The sequence below is a fragment of the Penicillium solitum genome (assembly GCF_028829755.1).
Source record: "Penicillium solitum strain IBT 25940 chromosome Unknown utg000005l_segment0_segment0, whole genome shotgun sequence".
Classification (NCBI taxonomy): Eukaryota; Fungi; Ascomycota; class Eurotiomycetes; order Eurotiales; family Aspergillaceae; genus Penicillium; species Penicillium solitum.
In genome coordinates this window covers 2,362,198-2,383,820 of record NW_027072125.1, presented here as the reverse complement: position 1 = coordinate 2,383,820, position 21,623 = coordinate 2,362,198, and the positions used below count along the sequence as shown (strand labels likewise).

Sequence of the window (21,623 nt, the reverse complement as noted above, 5' to 3'; positions counted from 1 at the left end):
ATCTATCTATCTATCTATCTACTCACCTCCGATGTTGAATCACCCACAATAATTATCATACCTACAACCGATCCACCACAGAAAACCAGCACCAACCATGACCGTGGACATGGAAAAATGCAAACGCATAGTACAATACTTTTGGGACCCAGAACCCAGAAATGATGTACCTGCGGCGTCGATATGGTGCCTGGGCAGGGAATATGCCCCCCCGCAGCCATCCAGTGACCAGACCAGTGAGTCTAGATCAAGTGAATATATAACCCCGTACCCTACATCTAACACCCCATACAGCCAGCAACCCACATAACCCCTCAAGGCAGCCCGATGCTAGCACATTGAATGACACAGCATGGCCAAAGGCATTTCTCTCTGATTTTGGATCGAGGATCTGGATCACGTATCGATCTAATTTCACACCGATCCCACGAACAAAGACACCAGAAGCAACATCCTCGATGACACTGGGGGTACGCCTGAGAAGTCAGCTGATGGACCCCCAGGGCTTTACATCAGATACGGGGTGGGGCTGCATGATCAGATCTGGACAAAGCCTTCTGGCAAATACTTTCTCAGTTCTATTACTGGGACGAGGTGAGAGATGCATCCAATCAAAAAGACCCCCCCCAAAATAGAGCTAATCAGATATACTAGACTGGCGCCGGGGGGAGAAAGTGGAGGAAGAGTCAAAGCTAATATCGATGTTCGCCGATCACCCCGAAGCTCCCTTCTCCATACACCAATTTGTCAATCGCGGGGCAGAATCATGCGGAAAATACCCAGGTGAATGGTTTGGGCCCTCGGCAACTGCTAAATGTATCCAGTGCGTGTTACCAAAACTTGAGCCATGGAGGTGATGCTGATGGCGATAGACTACTTTCAACCCAAAGTGAGACCCCCCAACTCAGGGTCTATGTAACCAATGACACATCGGACGTCTATGAAGACAAATTTGCACACGTGTCACACGATAGCTTAGGTCGAATCCAACCAACACTCATCCTGATCGGAACCAGGCTGGGGATCGATAATGTCACCCCAGCGTACTGGGATGGACTCCGAGCAGCACTGACGTATCCCCAATCCGTTGGCATTGCAGGGTAGGTCCATGCACCTGTTCGTACGCCCGATATAAAGTATGCGCTAACGAAAATAGTGGACGCCCATCTGCATCGCATTACTTTGTTGGGGCTCAAGACTGCCACCTCTTTTTCCTTGATCCACATACCACTCGACCTGCAACCTCCTATCGATCAGATGGGCTTTACACCCAAGAGGAACTGGATAGCTATTACACCAGCAGACTGCGGAGAATCCATATCAAAGACATGGATCCCAGCATGTTGATTGGATTTCTCATCAAGGACGAAGATGATCTGGAGGACTGGAAGAAACGAATCCAATCCACGCCTGGACAACCCATCGTGCACATCTTCCCCAGTCAGCATCAGTCAGATCATGGCCATGGTCGGGCGGAGGCTCTGGATGAAGTTGAGGCGCTGGACGATTCAGATGAGATGGAGTGAGGGTTCTAGACAAACCAGAAGATGCAGATTGCTTCTTTTAATTTGCGTGGGGAAATGTTTACCAGGAAAGAGAGAAATAGAATCATGATGCAATGCAATTAAGCATTTGGAATTTCGCGTTCTAGTAGGGGAGGCCAATCCATGCCTGCCCCAGACCCGAGTTATGTTACACCGCATTCACGTATCGAGTGGTAACCATTCAAAAAAAATCACCCATCGGGGAAAAGAAAATTCAAGCCATCCCATGACGCATTAGAAACCCGCAAAACACCCATAACCGACCACCTCAGAGCCCATAACAGATCAAGAGGTAGTAAAAACAAAAGCAAGCTGGAAAGAAAACGTAAAGAAGCCGCTTATTTGGCGGAAGAAGAGTACTTGGTCACAGCCTTGGTGCCCTCAGAGACGGCGTGCTTGGCCAGCTCACCGGGGAGGATGAGGCGCACAGAGGTCTGGATCTCCCGGGAGGAGATGGTGGACTTCTTGTTGTAAGCAGCCAGCTTGGAGGCCTCGGTAGCGACACGCTCGAAGATGTCTGGAAGATGAAGTCAGAAAACATGACGTGACAAGAAAACGCGTGTACGCGTTATTTTTTTTGGGTTATGTGAAGAAAAAACATACCGTTGACGAAGGAGTTCAGGATGGACATGGCACGAGTGGAGATACCAGTGTCAGGGTGGACCTGCTTGAGGACTGGAAATGGAGTCAGTAATGGGCGCGTTTTCACTTGGCCGGGAGGTTGTTTTCAAGAATCGACTCACCCTTGTAGATGTAAGAAGAGTAAGTCTCCTTGCGGGTCTTGCCGCGCTTCTTCTTCTCGCCAGTGGCAGCGGTGGCAGTCTTCTTGCCAGCCTCCTTCTTCTCAGCGGGAGCCTTGCCGCCAACGGGGGCCTTGCCACCGGTGGAGGGCTTCTTCTCAGCGGCCTTAGGGGGCATTTTGAATGTGGTTGGAAAAGTTGGTTGGAAAAAGAGTTGGAAGAGTTAAAAGTGAAGATGGATGAAGCGTGTGGTTGAGAAACAGAGATGGAATGTGGAAGGGTAAGTTAGAGAGACGCGGTGACGAGGGGAGAGAGCATCTTTATACTCGTGTTCCAAAGGCCAGTTGATCCTGGAGGGGGGTGCAAAGGAGGCCGAATTTCAATACAGTAACGCCTTGGTATGATCTGTATGATTAAACTGACATTGACGCGTCTTAAGGTGGTAAAGGTGGGGTATAATCACGCTCAGCTGACTGTCAGGTATGGTAAGGGAGTTAAATTACCACACTATTCCTAAAGCGGAATATCTGATCTGATTGATCATTGGCTGCAACGTCTAAGCGAGACCGTGATCTGGAGGGCCCATTGATGCTGCCCCAACGTCACCCTCACCGCGTCCTTATAAAGGTCCTCCGCTTCCACACGCTCTCCCACCTGCTCTTGCGACTTTACACCATAACTCAAGCTCTCCACCTTCAAACAACTCTCTTCTTTCCCACCAAACCAGCTCCCCTTTTCCAAAAACAAACCATCAAAATGACTGGCGGAAAGTCCGGCGGCAAGGCTAGCGGCAGCAAGAACGCGCAGTCGTAAGTTGTTTACATTTCGCGTCCTATATATACGTTTCATACTGACATCAACATCTTCAGCCGTTCCTCCAAGGCTGGTTTGGCCTTCCCCGTTGGTCGTGTCCACCGTCTGCTCCGCAAGGGCAACTACGCTCAGCGTGTTGGTGCCGGTGCTCCCGTTTACCTCGCTGCCGTTCTCGAGTACCTCGCTGCTGAGATTCTCGAGTTGGCTGGAAACGCCGCCCGTGACAACAAGAAGACCCGTATCATCCCCCGTCACCTCCAGCTTGCCATCCGCAACGATGAGGAGCTGAACAAGCTCCTGGGTCACGTCACCATTGCCCAGGGTGGTGTTCTCCCCAACATCCACCAGAGTACGTTATCTCCTACCAACTGTCCATTTTTATATATATTACGGTACACTAACCTTGTTTCCAGACCTTCTTCCCAAGAAGACTCCCAAGGCCGGCAAGGGCAGCCAAGAGCTGTAAGGGTTCTCTCTTTTTTCGCGGGTTGTTTGTTTTCTTTTCCGGCGCGGATTGGTTCTTTGACACGATAATGGGGTTATGGGACGGGCACGTTATGGCTCTGCGTTTTCTCTTTTTTTCATCAATTTCCTGGTTGTACATTATGTCTACGGACATGGAATGATACCGACGACCTTAACTCGCTTGAGGGATTTCAACTTTCGGATACTAGCCCTGGGCATGAGCCCAAATCAATGAAAACTCCAGGTCTTTCAAGTGTTAACATCTACCAACTTACCTTTCGTACTTCGTACAATGTACAAATAAATGGGATTCCAAAGTTGCCGCGCTTGAGGTGGTTATTGTACATAAAACGAACTTCTTGATTCTCGATTCTGTTTTGGTACTCTACATCTGCAGGAAAGACCCATACTTTATATTGCATAGTTCATGTTTGCAATTGGCCCAATCCTCATATTGTCTTTTGCGATATTGATTTGACTTAGTGTGCACCGGGAGGTTGGGCATCTATATTGTTTCATAGTTAGTGCAAATCCAAAAAAGGTTGCCTGTGGGTGTAAACGTACACGGCAGGATTGGGGCCGGCAGGTTGCGCTCCCATTTGTTGCCGCCGGGCGCAGTAGGTGCCCGGTATGGGTCAGGGTGCTTCCAGGTTACTAAGAGCTTCTCTGTCTCGCGCAGCAAAACCTAGAACATGTGTCAGGTTTGTCACTCATGGATTTTGGTGTCGCATACCTGTTGCTGGCGAGGATCGCGGACGTCCTTGTTGGCTTCGAAAAGGGATCGGATATAGACCGCTTGTCCACGCCAGATCTGTCGGTGGACAGCCCAGTCAAGAGACAGTTTCAGAGAGCGCCGGTAGAGCGACCTATAGTAGATCAGTGAATAGTCCACTAGGGAGACATCAGCCTACTCACTTAACAGCGGAGGTGGACATTGTGCTCAAGTTTTGTTCCGGGTCCAATTCCGGGGAGCTGGAACAGGGGAAGGAAAATAAAAAAGGGTGTATGTTGATAAAACTGGTCTATCAAACAGAAATGACAACCTTGGGGATTGTTAGGGTTCCTGGTGGACAATGGGTCGGGGTTGAGGGTTTCAATGTCGTCAGGTTGACTATTCTGGGCTTCCTAATTCGTTCGGCATCAACTTGCTCAAATGGTCACTGCCGGTCCCCGTACCTTCAAAACTGCTTGAATGGTCTCCCCCCGTCGCCGTAGTGTAAGAAGAATAGTCCGCCTCTGCCGGAAGGGTGCCCGGTTTACCTCAGAACCCGATCCAATCCGAGCTTCATCTTCTTTGCTTCCTCTAATTTTTAGAGTTGAAGCTTTCTTTCCCTCTTACAAACCCCGGTTTGGCTTTTCCCCAACTGAGTAAATTTTGCTTTAATTCATCATGGCTTCCCGAATCTCTATTGCGCGCCTCTCGGGCCAGCGCTTCTCGGCTGTGGCCAAAACCGCTCCTCGGGCATCAAGCCAGTTCCGCAATATCAAGGGATTGTCTACCCTCACGCGGAAGACTTCAGCTCGCTCAGCTTCGGGCTTGCTGCAGGTCTCTTCCTCTGGGTAAGTATCCATGTCATTACCACCTGTCGCAATTTTAGCTCATACAACCCTATAGCATCAATGTCTCACGACTCAACCTTGCTCCCCTAGGAGGCTACCAACTTCGCACCTATGGTAATTACCTTTTCTGAAGCAGTCTCGTTGGTCAATTGCTAATAGTTCTTAGCCGACTCCATCATCAAGGTCCCCAGTATGGCCGAGTCGATTACAGAGGGTACCCTCAAGCAATTCTCAAAACGTATGGTGCTTTAGCCGTGGTTGAACATTTGACGTTTGCTTATTCTGGTATATAGAGGTTGGCGATTTTGTCGAGCGCGACGAGGAGATTGCGACAATTGAAACAGACAAGGTAAATACCACCAACTCTGTCCCCACCCCTCACGACTAGTTATGTCGCTGACACATTTTGTTATTAGATTGATGTTTCGGTTAATGCCCCAGAGTCTGGTACCATCAAGGAGTTCCTCGTAAATGAGGAAGATACCGTTACTGTCGGCCAGGATCTCGTCAAGATCGAGCTTGGCGGCGCTCCCGAAGGTGGAAAGAAGGATGAGGGCGCCGAGAAGCCTAAGGAGCCCGAACCCAAGGAGTCTGAGCCCAAGAAGGATGCTTCGCCCGCTCCCGCCGAGACCGAAAAGCCCAAGGAGCCCGAACCTAAGAAGGCTGCGCCCCCCAAGCAGGCTCCCAAGGCGGAGCCCAAGGCCCAAGCCGCTGAGCAGCCAGCTCTTGGTGACCGTGAGGAACGCCGGGTATGTTGACCGCCGGTAAACCTTTGACCTTGTCTTCAAACTAATTTTTGGTTTAGGTCAAAATGAACCGTATGCGTCTGCGTATTGCCGAGCGCCTGAAGCAGTCCCAGAACACCGCCGCTTCTCTTACCACTTTCAACGAGGTTGACATGTCCTCACTGATGGAGTTCCGGAAACTGTACAAGGACGATGTGCTCAAGAAGACCGGAGTGAAGCTTGGTTTCATGAGCGCCTTCTCCCGTGCTTGTGTGCTTGCCATGAAGGATATCCCCGCTGTCAACGCTTCCATTGAAGGTCCTAACGGCGGTGACACCATTGTCTACCGCGACTACGTTGACATCAGCGTTGCAGTCGCCACTGAGAAGGGTCTTGTCACCCCTGTTGTCCGTAACACTGAAGGCAAGGATCTTGTTGGAATCGAGAAGGCCATTGCCGATCTTGGAAAGAAGGTGAGTAGTTGTTCTTCTGGAGGGGATGTCCAGTTTACTGACATGTAATAGGCTCGTGACAACAAGTTGACCATTGAAGACATGGCCGGTGGTACCTTCACCATTAGCAACGTATGTTTCCCCCCCCCCTGTCTTTGTGTGTTTAAGAATAACACGGCTAACTTGTCCCAGGGTGGTGTCTTCGGCTCGCTGATGGGTACACCAATCATCAACGTTCCCCAAACAGGTCAGTTCTCTCGTACTATCTTTAGGGTTCGCATCTAATTGTGTCTAGCTGTCTTGGGTCTCCACGCCATCAAGGACAAGCCTGTCGCTGTGAACGGCAAGGTCGAAATCCGTCCCGTATGTACAGACAAATCCAGTCACTTTTTCTTCGATTTACTGATGTTTCTAGATGATGTATTTGGCTCTCACCTACGATCACCGTCTCCTGGATGGTCGCGAGGCCGTTACTTTCCTTGTCAAGGTATGTATACCTCCTCGTCCACCCGAATCAATCACTAATCCCATCACAGGTCAAGGAGTACATTGAGGACCCCCGGCGCATGCTGCTTGGCTAGATAGCATGAGTGTTTTGTCCCGCGCCTTTTATTATCTATGTTCTCGTACCTGGAGCGGCCTTGCGCCCTTTGTAAATTATTATGTTCCAAGATATAAATGCCATGTCAAGGACAGGTCTTATAGTGGGCTTTAGGTACTATTCTACTATACTATTCTTTTGTTATGCGTGTATCGCTTTCGATCTTTATCGGCTGTTGAAAAATTGGTTGAGATTGAACGATCAATATGAAGATCGAATTAGTGTACATGTGGTATTTTCACTTTAGACAACTCGTGATCCACGGCGTTGGCTTTTCCTCATGTGGCTGCTTGAATTGGGATCATTACACATCGAAGAAGCACACGGGATGGCATGTTCTCGTATCTTTTGAGTATGAATATCAAATTCCACAATAGTTTCGAACCCACTGTGTCTCCTCCTGGGTCAGGCCTTCCAGTTGACCACGCTCCAGCTGAAGAAGAAGGGGCGCATCCAGGACCTCCATGAGATCCTCGAAGAAATCGACGTAACGATGCTGTAGCCATTGGAGAGGCCACACCTCATCGAGCTCTTCTCGGCTCATTGGATCCACCGTACCAAATGGGGGCGGCATGTACTCCAGGAACATGGTACGGCTAACCTCCCACCATATATCGAGTTCACTGTCGTTTGTTCTCCAGTTGCAGAATCTGTGAAGCTGGTCTGGGAAGCGCACTTGTTCTTCCAGAATCGCATGAACCATGAAGTGGGCACCAAGGTCGAACCAGCGTCTCCGGGATACGTGGGCGACTGCAGAGTGACAGAAGTCCATGAATTGAACTGCGATATCAGACAGGGGGACAAAGTGACCGAGGTCGCGATCTTTGGGAGGGTCCCAGTGGAGAAATTGATTGGACAAGTAGAAGATGCGCAATTTGAAGTCCAGGTCCCAGGGCAAGGGGCCTTCGAGACGATGACCGAGAAGCCGCCGGTGGAATTCTAGAGCTGTAGTCAGTATGAATGATCTGTTGCTGGGAAGTTCTGATGCTTACGTTCAACCAAGAGCGCAGACCATTCAATATCTTCGGTTGGTCTTGCTTGACGAATTGCTTCTATGATCCCGCTGATACACAGGCAGACCAGGTAGTCGAGGATCATCAGATCCACGGTGGCATGAATGGCAGGGCTTGGTTCCGCCATTTTGAAGTCCACACTGAGGCGGGAGAGGGTATCAATTGAAAGGTATGTGGATGGTCCTAGGGGGGGTCCATGGTGCCCTAGAGGTGCAGCTGTCTCCCACGGCGATTGTGTCAACACGCTTAGTCGGCGCGATTGGTCGGCGATTAGTTCATGTCGGACCACTCCAGGGTGTTTTGATATTCACCTTCACGTGACTTGATCCTATCATTCTACAGAAGTATATATGATTGGATATAATTAGATAGTTATATTCACTTCTGATACGTTTAGGGCATACATTATTCCTTTTTTTAAAAAATATTATATTGTATATCACATTCAAAATATAGATTTAACTATAGAAAACTGTTGTAGGGGTCACGTGTGGTGAATGTGAATATCATGGCGTCATTTATATATAACCCGACCTCGTATAGAAATGAGAGTCACACATATGTACATACTATGTAATTAACCACAGACAGGAACTCCTTCCCTCCTACACCCCCCCTCCCATTCCCCAAAAAACCCCCTTCAGTCCATGCTGAATCTATCCATCAAACCAAAATTTAGCCTTAGTAAAGCACGGGCTATGACCATGGCGTGGTATTGTTCTGGATCCACCAACACCGAGTTGATTGAGAACCTATCCAAGGCTGGACTGATCTATAATGAGCGTGTGAAAGAAGCCATGATAGGAGTGAGCTCTATTGATTATTATCTGATTCAATGTCCTCACTAACATATGACCAAGGTTGATCGAGCCCATTATGCTCCATCACGACCATATTCGGACTCGCCTCAACCTCTTGGATATGGGGCCACCATATCAGCACCGCACATGCATGGCCATGCCTGTGAGTATCTGATTGATCATCTCAAACCAGGTGCTCGGGTGTTGGATATTGGATCTGGTTCAGGATACTTGACCCATGTCCTTGCCAATCTGGTGACTAGCCCATCCGGCAACGCTCAGGGACAGGTGATTGGTATTGACCATATCCCCGAGCTGACAGAAATGGCTCGTACCAACATGGACAAGTCCAAGAAAGGTAGTGAGTTCCAGGCATCCTCAACTGTCAAGTTTATCACCGGTGATGGACGCCTTGGATGGAAAGAAGGTGCACCGTACGATGCCATCCATGTTGGCGCCGCGGCCGACAAGCTTCATCCAACCCTGGTCGATCAGTTGCGTGCTCCTGGGAGACTTTTCATCCCAGTGGAATCGGAAGACGATGGGAGTGCCATGGATGGTCTCAGCGGTGGTCAATATATCTGGGTGGTGGATAAAAAGGAAGATGGATCCATTCACAAGGAGAAAGTCTTCCAGGTGAGCTACGTGCCCTTGACGGATGCTCCACAAGGATGAGATTGGAATTCAGACACTTTTCTCTCGTTCTATTTTACAGATGCCCTGGATTTTTTTTCTTCTTTTTTTTTCGAGTCAAAATCAAAATAAAATGACTTCTTCTGAGCTTACGAAAACTATCCATTTTCTATATCGAGAGACTCCAAGAACACCTTGGTATGTGTTTCACACAGCAAAAGACAATTAAATTAGCGGAATCCACCAGGGAATTTGAACCCTCCCTGGAATTGTGGACCACCCTGTTGGAAGAAGAACTGTTGACCACCGCCACCGAATGGGTTGCCTTGGAATTGACTGCCCCGTTGTTGCGATTCAGGATCATTGGGATCGTCGCCGTTGTCAAACCGTGTCCGGAGTTCGGAGTCGGATAAAACCTCGTAGGCTTCATTGATGGCCGCCATCTTTTTCTCTGCTTCCTCCTTGCTTACACCCTGGGCGTTGGCCTTGTCAGGGTGATGTTGCTTCACTAGCTTGCGATACGCGCGCTTGATCGTCCGATCATCCGCATCACGGCTAATACCAAGGACCTTATAGTAATCTTTCTGCTTGGAACGCTTGAGTAAAGTCTGAGCCTTTTGTTGGAGAGATTGCGCCTCTTGGGAACTGGGGTGGTGTTCCTTGGCCGATTCGAGCGTACGTATGGCGTCCTCGAATCGATCCTCGTCCAAAGCGATCTGGGCTTTATACAGGAGCCCGGCAAGCGAGTGAGGAACAAGCTGGAGAGCTTCGGCGCAGTAAGGGCCAGCCTTTTTGATCATACGCATCTGGATATGTTAGTGACAGAGAAACCAAGCTATATGACCATACGACGGTGGGTACTCACTTCACGGTAAGCCTCGCAGGTCTTCTCGACCAGGAATGTGTAAAGATTATCGGGTGCCAGGCGATGAATATGGTTAGCCTGTCTTGCTTCTTCAACATCGGCTTTGACGTCTGCAATCAGTCCAGTGGATTCACTATCGCCGACCATGAGATTTGCCGCATTGCTGAATTTGCGTGCCCCCAGGGCAGTATGCAATTTTTCTAGCTGTTTGGCAAGCTTCCGTTCACGTCGATAGAGACGGTTGCACGGTTTTGAGTCGGGATCCGCATGGAGACATTTACGGATTTGAGCAAGGCCACGGTCACTATCTCCTAGAGAGTAGAACAGCATGGAAGACATCTGCAGGTGAGGTTCGACCAAGTTCGGGGACATTTGCAAAACATGTGCCAAATCACTAAGCCCTTCTTCCGTCTCGCCTTTTTCAAAGTGACAATGGGCTCGAGCTTGTCGCAGAGACAGTGCCGTATTTGCCTTTAGGATGGCCACATTTGCCTCCGAGACACACGTCTCCCAGGCGCCCTGCTTTTCGGCATTGAGAGCCAAGGTTGCCGCATCCCGTGCGGCTTCTAATTCCTTGTAGTCATCCGTTAACTTCTTTCCGGCCTGCTCGAGATCTTGCAAGGCCTCTTGCCAATGCGCGGAGCGTGCGTTCAAACGAGATCGCTGTAGAAGAGCACCCTCGAAGTCCGGCTTGAGCTCTAGAACTCGATCAAAGTCACTCGAGGCTTGTGAGTTCTTGCCGATAGACAGATAAGCCGCGCCCCGCTGGAAGATAGTGATATAGTTGGTTGGGTCGCGCGAGACGGCGGCGTCGAAGTATACCACAGCATCTCGGGGTGAGCCCTGCGCGAGGTGGGCTTTGGCGGAAGAGATTAATTCAGAGAGAGGTGTATCCGAGGGAATTTGAAGGGCGTATCCAGCCGAGAAACAGGCCAGAAAGGCTGTGAGTGATTCCAAGGAAACGAACATCTTGGGAGGTATGCGACGCAGTAACGATGTAGTAATTGGGAGGTGTAAAACGAGGGATTTGGTGTAGAATGAGTCTCCCTAGGAGTACAAGAAGAGGGACATAATCCAAAAAGAAAAAGAAAAAAAAGGTGTAAAAGCGCAAAGAACAAAGTTGGAGACAAGGAACTCGAAGTCGGATTGAAAGCCACATGTGCATACTCCGTGGCCTTTACGCCTCTCGTATTGTTCCGTTACCGTCATGTGACATCGAATTATCTCCAATTGCTTTCGCTCCGAATTTTGGGTCTCTTCATTACTCTGACTCGAAGTATGCTCGTCAAGTCAATATGTCAAAGTATCTTGCGGCCTAGGCTTGGTCTGAAATTGTCGCCTTTGCGAGGTGTACATACCAGTAAGGCTAGCTTGGTTACTCTGTCCGATCAAATGCTAATTGCGACTGCAGCATCCGATTCTGCCTTGTCTCCAGCTCTTTTAACCAGAGCACGTCTACTTGCAGCTGAACATACAAAGCTTGCAGAACGACTGGGAGAGTCCTTTGACGCAAAAACTGCCAAGCGAGCCGGGGAATTAGCACCGATTGCAAACATCTTGAAAGAATGGGTCAATGCCAACGATGTATGCGCCTTGGAGACCTTCATTGGAGCCCTACTAATACCGCCAGTCTATCGTCGAGCTCAAATCTCTATTAACCGACCCCAGCACCGATGCCGAACTCCGGTCTTTAGCAACAGAAGACCTTGAAAGCAGTCGCGATGCCTTGCCTACAATATCAGACCGACTGAAGAAGGCGCTCGTTCCGCGACATCCATTTGCAGACCTTCCTTGCTTGCTCGAAATCAGACCTGGCGCAGGCGGAGATGAAGCAGGCTTGTTCGCTTTTGAAATGTTACGGATGTACGTTGCCTTTTGCTCCCGAAGGGGCCTCCGCCCAACAATCTTGAAGCAGGACACAGAGGTCGGCCCGTCCGACGACCGTCTCAGTGAAGCGGTAATTGAAATTGAGGCCAATGGTGCATACGATATATTACGGACCGAATCGGGGGTACATAGGGTGCAGAGAGTACCTGCAACCGAGACCAAGGGTCGCACCCATACCAGCGCCGTCAGCGTAATGGTCTTGCCGAGTTTCCCAGAGGACGGCAGTGAGATGGATAGTGCCCTGAACTTTGAAGATCCCAACAGCGATTACTATATTGACCCGCAAGAGGTGCGGGTTGAAAAGATGAGGGCCGGAGGTGCTGGTGGCCAACACGTCAACAAAACCGAGTCCGCCATTCGACTGACCCATATCCCCACGCATACGGTCGTCTCCATGCAAGACGAACGATCCCAGCAGGCCAATCGGAGAAAGGCGTGGCAGATGCTTCGGGCAAAGCTGGCCGAAGCCCGGCAAGAAGCCCGCGAGCAAGAGCTTATGCAACTCAGACGAGGTATACTGGGTGGTGTGGCCAAAATGGGTCGAGGCGACAAGATTCGAACCTACAATTTTGGTCAAAGTCGCTGTACCGACCATCGCACAGGCCTCACGATCCACAATCTGGATGGTATTCTTGATGGCGGTGATGGTTTGGAGACTGTAATGGACAGTGTGCGGACCTGGATGGCTGATAGCGAAGTTGAGGCCATGGTTGCCGAGGACATGGCAAAAGCAAAGAGTAAATAGCAGAGTCATTCTTTTTTTTTCATGTACAAAAGATATACCACGTATTCTATTAAGGACCGAGTCTATTGATGTTCTACAAATACTTTCGCTCCGGATCCAAGATATCCAGCCCATCCATAGCCTTCTCGTACCTATCCAGCAGTTAGCAACTTTCATAGTATGACTTGGGGTCGGCCACAAACATGGTGAACACAATTCCTCCACTCATGATCAATCTCGCAAGTCGCGGCATAGCGCCAGACCACAAAGTGAAGACACCTTCATCCTTGACGATTCTTGTTGCGCAAACAATGCTATTCTTGTAATGCTTGCTGGCCTCGAGTGATTGCATTCTGATATCGTTAGTACCTTATATATATATATATATATATATATATATCGCTCTCTCATTAGCATGTGGGGATATTAACCTTGTCTTGACCGTGTCCAATGGTTGAGTCACATAACTGATTCATGTTAGTTTGGATTTGTCTTTTTTTGGATCTCATCTTCTTTAGGGACCATGTCTTACACAGTGATGAGCCCTGCAACTCCACCAATGCCAAAGGTGGCTGCAGTGCCCAGCTTTTCGCCTGGCGCCGTATAACCCTCTGCAAACTGCTTCAATGTTGTGTAGGCTGTGAATCGGGTTGCCGAGTTGGCGGCCTGTCTGGCCGTGGTGGGCACAAAGCCTTGGAAGAAGCCCTTGACACCTCTTTCCTTGAAAATGAGCTTGCTACCGTGCAAGAAACCACGCATCCGAGGGTTGGCAGACTTCCGGTCGTCGATCCTATAGTTTGGTCAGTAGAGCTCAGCAGAAATAGGAGGGGAACTTGCAATTGAGTCTTAATGCTTTCAAAGGGAGTGACGGCGAAAAGAGACTCGGTGAATCCAGCACCAAATCCAGCAACAACCGTCCTTGGCCCTGAGATCTTGCCGTTCTCATCTTGGAGAACCGATTTTATGGCATCGAAAGCGACGAATCCTAGTATGTATTGTATCAGCGGCGGCCCATATAATGCCACACAATGGGGGAGGTAGACGGACGAATTCCAGCCTTGAGTGAGTTTCCGATAATCAGTGTTGTACATCCTGCATACCACTGGCTTCCGAATGGTGGCCATGGTAGCTTTTGGCCTTGGGTAAGCTGGCGATTGAGTTGAGTCCGGGTCTTCGCAACTGCATAGGATTAGCAACAATTGTTGTAAGACATTTGAAGAGTCATACATTCGGCCGGGTATGTGATCGCTGTCAGTATACGGTTAGCTAGTGGCCTGGTAGGGGTCATTGAGCTCTTTACCGATCTCCACGGCTCCGGCAGTGGACCCCGCAAGGATGGAGCGAAGGGCGCTGGGCTATTTATTGGTGAGCATCAAACAGAATATATTATTTCACTGGAGAACGAACCTTTGCCTTTTGATCCTTATTCACCGTCGCCATTTTTCTTTTGGGGTAGTTTGGAGGAATTGTAGTCGCCGAACCTCGGAGATCCAGCGATATACGGCCTTCGGCACGTGCCATTACCGCAGTCGATGTTGGATTAGTATAGAATCAGCTCTTTTACACAACCCTTCATGTATGTATGTATTTTTATATATATAATAAATGTACGAAGACTGCATTGGGTTAATTCAAATCCTACAACTTATTACAGTGGAACAAATTAGAGGGTTATTGTCAATTCACTAGCTGAATCTACTTAGATCCGTTAAGCAACTAGTGCTCCTCCATTTTTTCTTCTTCTTTTTTTGTGGTTTTTTTTTTGAGGGTGAGAGATTGGTGTTCACCGTGTCTCTAACGGTAATCACACAAAGTGAGTGTAGACAGGAATGGGGTTAAGCATGGTTGGTGGGAGGACTCCAGGCTGCCAACCAAAAGTTGGTGAGATCATCACTCGTTGCATAGGGAAAATAAAAAAGAGCCCCCCTGGGTAAAAAAAAAAGAATCGCATGAGACGCTTGTCCTGTGGAACGCCATTTGCCTTGCAAATCCCCGAAACATAGAATACAGCCTCGGAAAAACGTAAGCGTAGGCGCCGAAAATGCATTTTCCTCAAGGATCCAACTCATAGGACCAGGGACCGGGACGGAAAAGACATATGATACATTGCACTCCCGTATCATTATGACCGGATATGCCAGGATAGCCCGGCAAGATCTCGAAGATAGAGCGGAATAGAATAAGAGAATCCAGGAAACCAAAGCGCAGCGATATAAAAATAAAGGGGGGGTTGTTCGGGTGTGTTTGGGGCTAAGAGATGGGCGCCTGAGGTTGACCCGGATTTGGTTGACCAAAGGTGATCCGGTTGGCGTCATTTTGTGCCCCACGACGTTGACCTTGTCCACGACCACGGTAAGAACCGCGTCCCCGATTATTGTAGTATTGGCCGTGTTGTCCACCATGCTGTTGGCCCTGCTGTTGACCGTGTTGTTGGCTATGCGGTTGGCCATTGTGGTTGTTCCGACGAGGTTGACGGTCTCCGTTCATGTTCACGGATCCAGCTCCAGTCTGAGGTGGAGGGTTGGAGATGGGCCGAGGGATGTTCTCGGGAGAATCATAGACATAAAGCTTCTTGTCAATATTCTGAGGGATGGGCTGGATTTCAGTGCCTAGTTCTTGCTCAATCTTGTACAGATTGAACCGATCTTCCCAGTTGATGAGGTTAATGGCGAGACCCAAGTGTCCGAAACGACCCGAACGACCGATGCGGTGAAGATAGGTCTCCGCATTCTTCGGGAAATCAAAGTTGATCACAACGTTGACTGCTTGAATATCGATACCGCGAGTCAATAGGTCGGAGCAAACCAAGTTGCGGCATACGCCATTGCGGAAGTCATGGAAGACTCGGTTACGGTGCTGCTGAAGCATCCGAGCATGAGAGTAAAAGCACGAATAGCCGAGTTCAGTGATCTTTTTGGCCAGAAGCTCAACCCGGTTGGTCGAGTTGCAGAAAATGATCGATTGATTGATCTGAAGTTTGGAGAAGAGAGTGTTCAAGCAATGAACCTTTTGCTTCTCCTCGACGAAAGCATAGTACTGAGTGATACCACGTAGGGTAAGTTCGTCCATAAGGTTGATCTCGTAAGGGTTGCGCATGTGCTTATCCTTGAATGACTTGACAATCAAAGGGAAAGTGGCACTGAAGAGCATGACCTGGCGATCCTTGGGGTGGAAGGACATAAGTTGCTCAATGACAGGAGTGAACTCGGGAGACAGCAATTTGTCCGCTTCATCCATCACAAATGTCGGGCATTCGGCCAGGTCGGCGACACCTTTGCTAGCCAAATCCAGTACTCGTCCGGGGGTTCCCACAAGAATATGAACAGGGTCATTCAACCGGATAATGTCATCCATCAAACCAGTTCCACCGGTGGTAACCATGACATTGATACCGAGGTGTTTGCCTAGGGTCTTGCAGACCTGTGATGTCTGGAGGGCGAGCTCTCGTGTGGGGACCAAGATCAAGGCCTGGGTCTTTGTACTTTTGGGGTTGATGCGCTCGAGGGTGGGAATAACAAAGGCGGCGGTCTTTCCAGTGCCGTTCTTAGCTCGGGCCAAGATATCTCTGCCTGTGAGGGCAACTGGTATCGTCTCTTCTTGGATTGGGGATGGCTTTTCAAATCCAGCCTCAAAAATGCCCATCATGAGTTCACGTTTGATGTAGAAGTCCTCAAACTCGAGGCCTTTCGTAGCAGTAACATCCTATTCAGAGTCAATATTTTGGGAATTGACTGACACCAACAAAATACTCACTTCAGTTTGTGGGCGAGCATCTTTGGGGGGGAGATTCAATGTGTCCTGCAGTCTTTGCTCTGAGGTTGCTTCCCTGGTCAAGTCAGATTTATTTCAGTCCCAAAAAAACCTGATTGACTTACAGCTTAGTATTGCCGAGTTGTGCAGCAAGCGCGTCGGCCATTGTGACGATAAGGTGCTGAGGAGTTGGGAAGCAAGTGAGGTGACCGATTTTGTTTGCGATCAAGGGTGGGTGGGTGTGTGTGAAAGGATGTGTGCGGAAATTGGAAGAGGAATATTTCAGAAGAGGTTTGAGATGGAAATATGAGGAGAGGGGGATGTTCGTCAAAACCAATAAAGTTAGGTTGTAGGGGACGGGGAGATCGGGTATTCAATGATTCAATGAAATGAAGCTTCTGTGTGGAACCAAGAAATATCTCTGATACCAAAGCTGGGAGAGTTCACAGGATAAAGAATGGTAGAAACCAGATTTGTTGACAAGAGAGAGAGAGAGCAAAAGAGAAAAGATGAGGTAGGAGAGGTTGAGATTATGATGGCGGGGAGCGAAGAGGTTTGAGGTAAAGAGTGAAGCTAAACGTTCCACTGGGTAGGGTCACGTGTCACTCCACTACTAGTTATTTACTAACTAACTACATACTAGTTAACTATGTACTATGTACGGAGAGTACACACGGGCAGATTCGCTTAAAGAGAAAGAATTTCAAACATGGCATATCTTCAAGGGTATTTCGCTACAATCAATATTTAACGGACAATTGGTCATTTCAGCGCCGGAAGGTTAGTGTCGTTTGGCCACGCTCTGGCTCTGCCAACTCCTTCACCCTGACATCCGCAGAGATGGTGATATCGGTTTTGCTACCAGGTGTGATCAGAATGAACTGTCGCCCGATAGATCGTCTAGCGGCAACCATCTAGAACAGTTATCAGTCAGCGATAATCCTTAGGAAGGAGAAGGGGCACTTACAAGCATGTCAATCGCCATCTTTCGGTTGATATGATCCATGTACACATCACTTGGTAAGGTCAGCAAGGTAACAAATCAAAATGTGAAGAAAACTTACAATTCATCAAGACAACGGATTGGTGACCCCATGGCTTCCCAGAGAGACAACAACAGACAAACTTGCGAGAACGATTTTTCTCCACCGGACAGTGTCTTTGCACCTCTCCCGGTGCTATCATCTTTGGTAATATCAGGTTCAACCTAGACAGGAGTTAGCATTCATTAGTCCATCCCCCCCCCCAATGCTTTTGTGAACAGGCTTACTTGTAGATCCAGAAGTTTGTTGGTATGGTCCGCCAAAAGCCGACCACGGAAACTTCTCTCACTCAAGAGATAGGTGAACTGAGCTTTGGCCCGAGACGAGATGTGGGATCTGAAGATCTCCCATCTCTTCTTACGGTTCTGGAGGGTATCTTTCAGGGCCTAAACAAATGTTAGACTAGGCCAAAGAGACTAAAGAAACCAAAAGAAATAACACAAAAGGGTAATTACCTGACTCAAGGCTGAAAACTGTTCAAGTTGCTGCAAGGCTCGATCATAGGTTGCTGCAGTCCTGGTTGCCTCAGCAGCAATTTCCTCTCGAGAGCTCCCCAACCTATTGACAAGTCAGTTTTGTGGCAAACAGTAAGCTGCAAGAGACATACTCCAAGTTGTAACGATTCAGATCACGACTTAGTTTATCAAGCTTTTTGTCGAGGCTGCCCGGTGTTTCTCCTTCATCCACAGGAACTCGAGAAGAAACCAAGTTGGCCTTTTCATTGTATTCAATAACCCGTGCTTTTACCACCTCCTTTCTCGCCTCGATTGCAGCCTTGGTCTGTTTATCGTCGTCAATAAGTCTCACAGCTTCGTTCTTCTCGTCAAGGATTTTGGCTTGTTTCGTTTTCACAAGATTTTGCTCGCTTTCAGCAACTTGTAGTTTTTCTCGGAGCGCCCCAAGTTCAGCGTCTTTGGCGGAGAGTTCCCGCATAATTTCCTTGACAGTCTGCAACACGGCTTTCATGGCTGCCTCACTATCTTGGTATGACCCCTCAATGAGCTGCTTATCATCTTCCGCTTCTTTCAATGCTGCCTGAAGGGCGTCAATGCGTCCATCCTCGGCGTTTTCTTTGTCCAAGGCGTCTCTGAGTCCCTCGGCATGATCTTCCATTCTTTGCATTTGAATTTGCAGATCTTTCTCGGTTCTTCCATGTTGAACCAGTGCCTGTCTGCAGGCCTTGACGTGCGACTGGGCAGTTACCAATGACTGTTCGATGTCTTTCTGTTGGCGTTTGAGGTCGGCGATGATGTCGCGTTGTGCGCTAGAGCTGTTAGCCAGTGTCACAGGTTCAAAGAGGGCTTACTTACTTGATTTGCAAGGCCACATCGGATTTCATGCGCGGGCCATCGGTCCATCCCATAACAGGAGCCTGACTCGGTTCTCCGGCTCGGCTGTATGAAAGATGGAGTCCTCGACGTCGATCTTTTGGATCAATGGAGTAACAACGCTTAACGTTCCTTGGTCGTGTACCGTCGAATAGTACAGCAGAGGCTTCCTTTACGTCCTCGATCAACAACATTTGTTCAATCCCATGGTTGATGATCAGCTGTCGCCGCACCAATTCGTTATCGATCTGAAAGGTCAGCACATTCCATAACTTGTGGAAGGGGCGAGGATCGGTACCTGAAGTGTTCGTAACACAGTTTTGTATTGGGAGTCTGGTTCGTGTGCCGAGGTATCCAAATGGCCACCAGAGCCGATGAAGATTGGACAGTTGCTGTTAGGTCAGCTTCGGTTTCAACATGAACCTCTGGCCAAACTCACCATTGAACTCGTCGCATGATATCGAAAAGAAGCTTCATGTCATTTTTGGACGAAACAATGAAACTGGCCAGTGTACCACCAAACACTCTTTCCAAAATGGACGACCACTTTGGTTCGAGCAAAGTGACATGGTAGCCAATGGGGCCGACAGGGGCCGACTCCCAAGACTTTTCCTGCTCAATCGCTTTGAGCAGTGCAGGCATTTTAAAATGAAAACCGGACTGCCTCGACCCCCCTTCTCTAGTGAGGTTTCCAAGTTGTTGCTCCGCTTGACTGATCTCGTTTTTCTTTTGCTCGAGTGGACCTTTTGCTTCGGCAAAGCTTCTCTCGGCGGTTTCGACATCTTCGCGTAAGCGAGCGGCACCTTGCCGATGCTCCTCGTATTCCCTTTGGGCAGCAGAAGCGTCATTGGCGGCTTGTTCACACTCTTCTTGTTTTCGAGCGTAGCCGCCATCGCTCACATCAGCGAGACGCTGGTTCTCATCGTCGACTTTTTGCTGGGTTTCCTGGATTCTCGACTGGGCCGCTTTGAGATAATCCCTAATCTGGCGTTGTTCCGCCTATACAAAACAGTCAGGGAAGGGATTTCATGCTGATTGGAAGGACGTACTTGTAGATCATGCCGGCCGGCCACTTCAGCGTCCAATTTTTCTTTTATTTTGTCCCTTTCATCTTGGGCCTCATTCACTGCCACGGCAGCTCTCCAGGAATGTTCACCTGCGGCTGTTTCCTCCGCGGCGACTCCATCAAAGGCGGCATCAAACCGAGTAAGCCGAGACTCGGCTTCAGCAATTTTCCGATCTGCCTCGGCGATTTGTTCGGTGAGTGAGATTTCCATCTGTCTTGTCAGTCAATCATCAAAAAGGCGGCAGGGTGGGACTGACTCTTTCTTGCTCTTCAACTTGCGCCCAAGCCATTTGGCCTCGGATATTTCTGATCCGTCTTCTCAGAGAATCGTGCTGGTCAGAAATGTCGAGCTTTTTCTTAGCCAGTTCCTTTCGGTTTTGGAGGACTTGTACGTCTTGGGACGATGTTCTGAGCTTTTCTTCAATTGAGTCGAGGGATTCCTCCACCAGCCGATAGTCGTTATCAAGCTGTTCCAACTGGACACCTTTGACAAAGAATTTGTACTTCTCAGCTGGGCTTGATGTACTCAAGAATTGACGGGCCATATCTTGAGAGAGTACGTTCATAGGGTTTTCGATCTGCAGAGAAAAGTAGTCGGTGATAGCATCCAGGTCGCCTTTTTTGGTCGAGACGATGCGCCCATTCTCTGACTTGATCTTGAACCCACTGGTGCCGCTTCGGGAGAAATGACGCTCGACAATAATGGTTTTCCCAAAATCGTCTGACAAATAGGCACCGTCGCCTTGATTCTTGATATGAACGATGATCGCGCTATTTTCTTTGCCCTCTTTGATAAAATTCTTCAGGCTTTGGCCACGATTTGTCGCCGAGGCTTTGCCACCTAGACAAAGGGTGATCGCTGTCAGGATTGCACTCTTGCCGCTGCCATTCTTTCCAACAATGAAGTTGATCAAAGGGCCCAACTCCACGTAGAAGTGATCATGGCACATGAAATTGTAGCACTCGACGCGTTCGAGAATTCCATGTTCGGCGGGCACGTTGGCTTCGTCGATCAGATGCGAATACTTTTCTTGTATGATCTGAGTTTGGCGGAGCTCTAGCTCGTCCTCGTCGTCGAGAAGCGCATCGTCATTGACGGCTAGAAGTGAATCGGCGGCGTTGGTAACAGCGCTAGAAGGCGTGGGAGATTCCGAGTTTGATGAGCTCTCTGAATTTGTCCGCTGTCGTTTTTTCTGTGACTGTTAGTTCTGCTTAAACTCATACTTTGCTGGAATCGTACCGAGGAACTCATGGCTGGCTGGCTGGACCCATCGCTTTCCTCGTCGGAGTCCGGAGACGCCTGCACACGCTTGCGGGATGGCATTTGAAGAAATACTTATCAAACAAAGCCAGTAGCTAGCATAGCGAGCAGACTCGTCAGTCTTAGCTGATTGTCGCGGTTTTCGGCCACCCCCACGAACTGATAGTCCCGAGGTCGCGTCGCGTCCGCGTCAAATAGACTTAGTAATCAAATGGGCACACCTGCCTGGGCACCGAGTAAAAATGTAGCCTTCAGCGTTGTTTTTTGTGTTTTGCTGTCGAATTTAAGAAAGAAGAAACTCGCAGGAGGAAATTGAAGTGCCCTTGGTTTATGAGTAGAAACCGAGGAAACGA

At 49.0% G+C, this 21,623-nt stretch overlaps 12 protein-coding genes across 12 annotated transcripts; 5 read left to right on the top strand and 7 right to left on the bottom strand.

Annotated features, from left to right (window-relative positions):
• Window positions 1-97: 97 nt before the first annotated feature.
• On the top strand, window positions 98-1,526 carry N7455_008536 (cysteine protease ATG4; the record flags this gene model as incomplete). The annotated part of the gene is made up of 5 exons (XM_040960444.2): window positions 98-236; window positions 295-594; window positions 655-823; window positions 873-1,100; window positions 1,157-1,526. The coding sequence occupies 5 exons, from the start codon at window positions 98-100 to the stop codon at window positions 1,524-1,526; spliced, it is 1,206 nt and encodes a 401-aa protein (XP_040809093.2).
• A 356-nt stretch (window positions 1,527-1,882) lies between these two features.
• Window positions 1,883-2,462, bottom strand: N7455_008535 (histone H2B family protein; the record flags this gene model as incomplete). The annotated part of the gene is made up of 3 exons (XM_040960485.2): window positions 1,883-2,061; window positions 2,148-2,219; window positions 2,288-2,462. 3 exons carry the CDS (start codon window positions 2,460-2,462, stop codon window positions 1,883-1,885), a joined length of 426 nt encoding a protein of 141 aa, XP_040809073.1.
• A 578-nt stretch (window positions 2,463-3,040) lies between these two features.
• Window positions 3,041-3,563, top strand: N7455_008534 (histone H2A; the record flags this gene model as incomplete). The annotated part of the gene is made up of 3 exons (XM_040960479.1): window positions 3,041-3,093; window positions 3,154-3,446; window positions 3,511-3,563. The coding sequence occupies 3 exons, from the start codon at window positions 3,041-3,043 to the stop codon at window positions 3,561-3,563; spliced, it is 399 nt and encodes a 132-aa protein (XP_040809085.1).
• A 322-nt stretch (window positions 3,564-3,885) lies between these two features.
• On the bottom strand, window positions 3,886-4,693 carry N7455_008533 (NADH dehydrogenase [ubiquinone] 1 beta subcomplex subunit 9). Its single transcript, XM_040960421.2, has 4 exons — window positions 4,478-4,693; window positions 4,296-4,428; window positions 4,127-4,247; window positions 3,886-4,067 (listed from the first exon to the last, which is right to left on the bottom strand). The coding sequence occupies exons 1-4, from the start codon at window positions 4,495-4,497 to the stop codon at window positions 4,042-4,044; spliced, it is 300 nt and encodes a 99-aa protein (XP_040809112.1). The 5' UTR covers window positions 4,498-4,693; the 3' UTR covers window positions 3,886-4,041.
• A 140-nt stretch (window positions 4,694-4,833) lies between these two features.
• Window positions 4,834-7,068, top strand: N7455_008532 (uncharacterized protein). The gene is made up of 11 exons (XM_040960440.2): window positions 4,834-5,122; window positions 5,178-5,236; window positions 5,289-5,360; window positions 5,416-5,471; window positions 5,539-5,871; window positions 5,928-6,320; window positions 6,372-6,431; window positions 6,492-6,546; window positions 6,595-6,662; window positions 6,715-6,786; window positions 6,836-7,068. The coding sequence occupies exons 1-11, from the start codon at window positions 4,953-4,955 to the stop codon at window positions 6,878-6,880; spliced, it is 1,383 nt and encodes a 460-aa protein (XP_040809132.2). The 5' UTR covers window positions 4,834-4,952; the 3' UTR covers window positions 6,881-7,068.
• Window positions 7,069-7,261: 193 nt separating this feature from the next.
• Window positions 7,262-8,040, bottom strand: N7455_008531 (uncharacterized protein; the record flags this gene model as incomplete). Its single annotated transcript, XM_040960483.1, has 2 exons — window positions 7,262-7,839; window positions 7,893-8,040. The coding sequence occupies 2 exons, from the start codon at window positions 8,038-8,040 to the stop codon at window positions 7,262-7,264; spliced, it is 726 nt and encodes a 241-aa protein (XP_040809104.1).
• Window positions 8,041-8,552: 512 nt separating this feature from the next.
• Window positions 8,553-9,436, top strand: N7455_008530 (protein-L-isoaspartate O-methyltransferase). The gene is made up of 2 exons (XM_040960471.2): window positions 8,553-8,719; window positions 8,774-9,436. The coding sequence occupies exons 1-2, from the start codon at window positions 8,561-8,563 to the stop codon at window positions 9,386-9,388; spliced, it is 774 nt and encodes a 257-aa protein (XP_040809119.2). The 5' UTR covers window positions 8,553-8,560; the 3' UTR covers window positions 9,389-9,436.
• A 140-nt stretch (window positions 9,437-9,576) lies between these two features.
• Window positions 9,577-11,180, bottom strand: N7455_008529 (DnaJ and TPR domain protein; the record flags this gene model as incomplete). Its single annotated transcript, XM_040960447.2, has 2 exons — window positions 9,577-10,152; window positions 10,212-11,180. 2 exons carry the CDS (start codon window positions 11,178-11,180, stop codon window positions 9,577-9,579), a joined length of 1,545 nt encoding a protein of 514 aa, XP_040809135.2.
• A 309-nt stretch (window positions 11,181-11,489) lies between these two features.
• Window positions 11,490-12,843, top strand: N7455_008528 (putative mitochondrial translation release factor (RF-1); the record flags this gene model as incomplete). Its single annotated transcript, XM_040960439.2, has 3 exons — window positions 11,490-11,571; window positions 11,623-11,795; window positions 11,842-12,843. 3 exons carry the CDS (start codon window positions 11,490-11,492, stop codon window positions 12,841-12,843), a joined length of 1,257 nt encoding a protein of 418 aa, XP_040809089.2.
• Window positions 12,844-12,900: 57 nt separating this feature from the next.
• N7455_008527 (putative mitochondrial tricarboxylate transporter (Ctp)) lies at window positions 12,901-14,268 on the bottom strand. The gene is made up of 9 exons (XM_040960467.2): window positions 14,230-14,268; window positions 14,123-14,177; window positions 14,050-14,070; window positions 13,870-14,001; window positions 13,660-13,807; window positions 13,355-13,612; window positions 13,254-13,289; window positions 13,026-13,175; window positions 12,901-12,974 (listed from the first exon to the last, which is right to left on the bottom strand). Exons 1-9 carry the CDS (start codon window positions 14,260-14,262, stop codon window positions 12,917-12,919), a joined length of 891 nt encoding a protein of 296 aa, XP_040809120.1. The 5' UTR covers window positions 14,263-14,268; the 3' UTR covers window positions 12,901-12,916.
• Window positions 14,269-15,072: 804 nt separating this feature from the next.
• dhh1 (DExD/H-box ATP-dependent RNA helicase DHH1) lies at window positions 15,073-17,105 on the bottom strand (the record flags this gene model as incomplete). Its single annotated transcript, XM_040960432.2, has 3 exons — window positions 16,698-17,105; window positions 16,576-16,648; window positions 15,073-16,524 (listed from the first exon to the last, which is right to left on the bottom strand). The coding sequence occupies exons 1-3, from the start codon at window positions 16,736-16,738 to the stop codon at window positions 15,073-15,075; spliced, it is 1,566 nt and encodes a 521-aa protein (XP_040809077.2). The 5' UTR covers window positions 16,739-17,105.
• A 234-nt stretch (window positions 17,106-17,339) lies between these two features.
• Window positions 17,340-21,333, bottom strand: N7455_008525 (DNA repair protein SMC6; the record flags this gene model as incomplete). The annotated part of the gene is made up of 12 exons (XM_040960443.2): window positions 17,340-17,486; window positions 17,540-17,588; window positions 17,637-17,779; window positions 17,843-18,001; window positions 18,071-18,173; window positions 18,223-18,879; window positions 18,926-19,191; window positions 19,242-19,335; window positions 19,383-19,942; window positions 19,993-20,220; window positions 20,267-21,202; window positions 21,250-21,333. The coding sequence occupies 12 exons, from the start codon at window positions 21,331-21,333 to the stop codon at window positions 17,340-17,342; spliced, it is 3,426 nt and encodes a 1,141-aa protein (XP_040809068.2).
• Window positions 21,334-21,623: the final 290 nt, after the last annotated feature.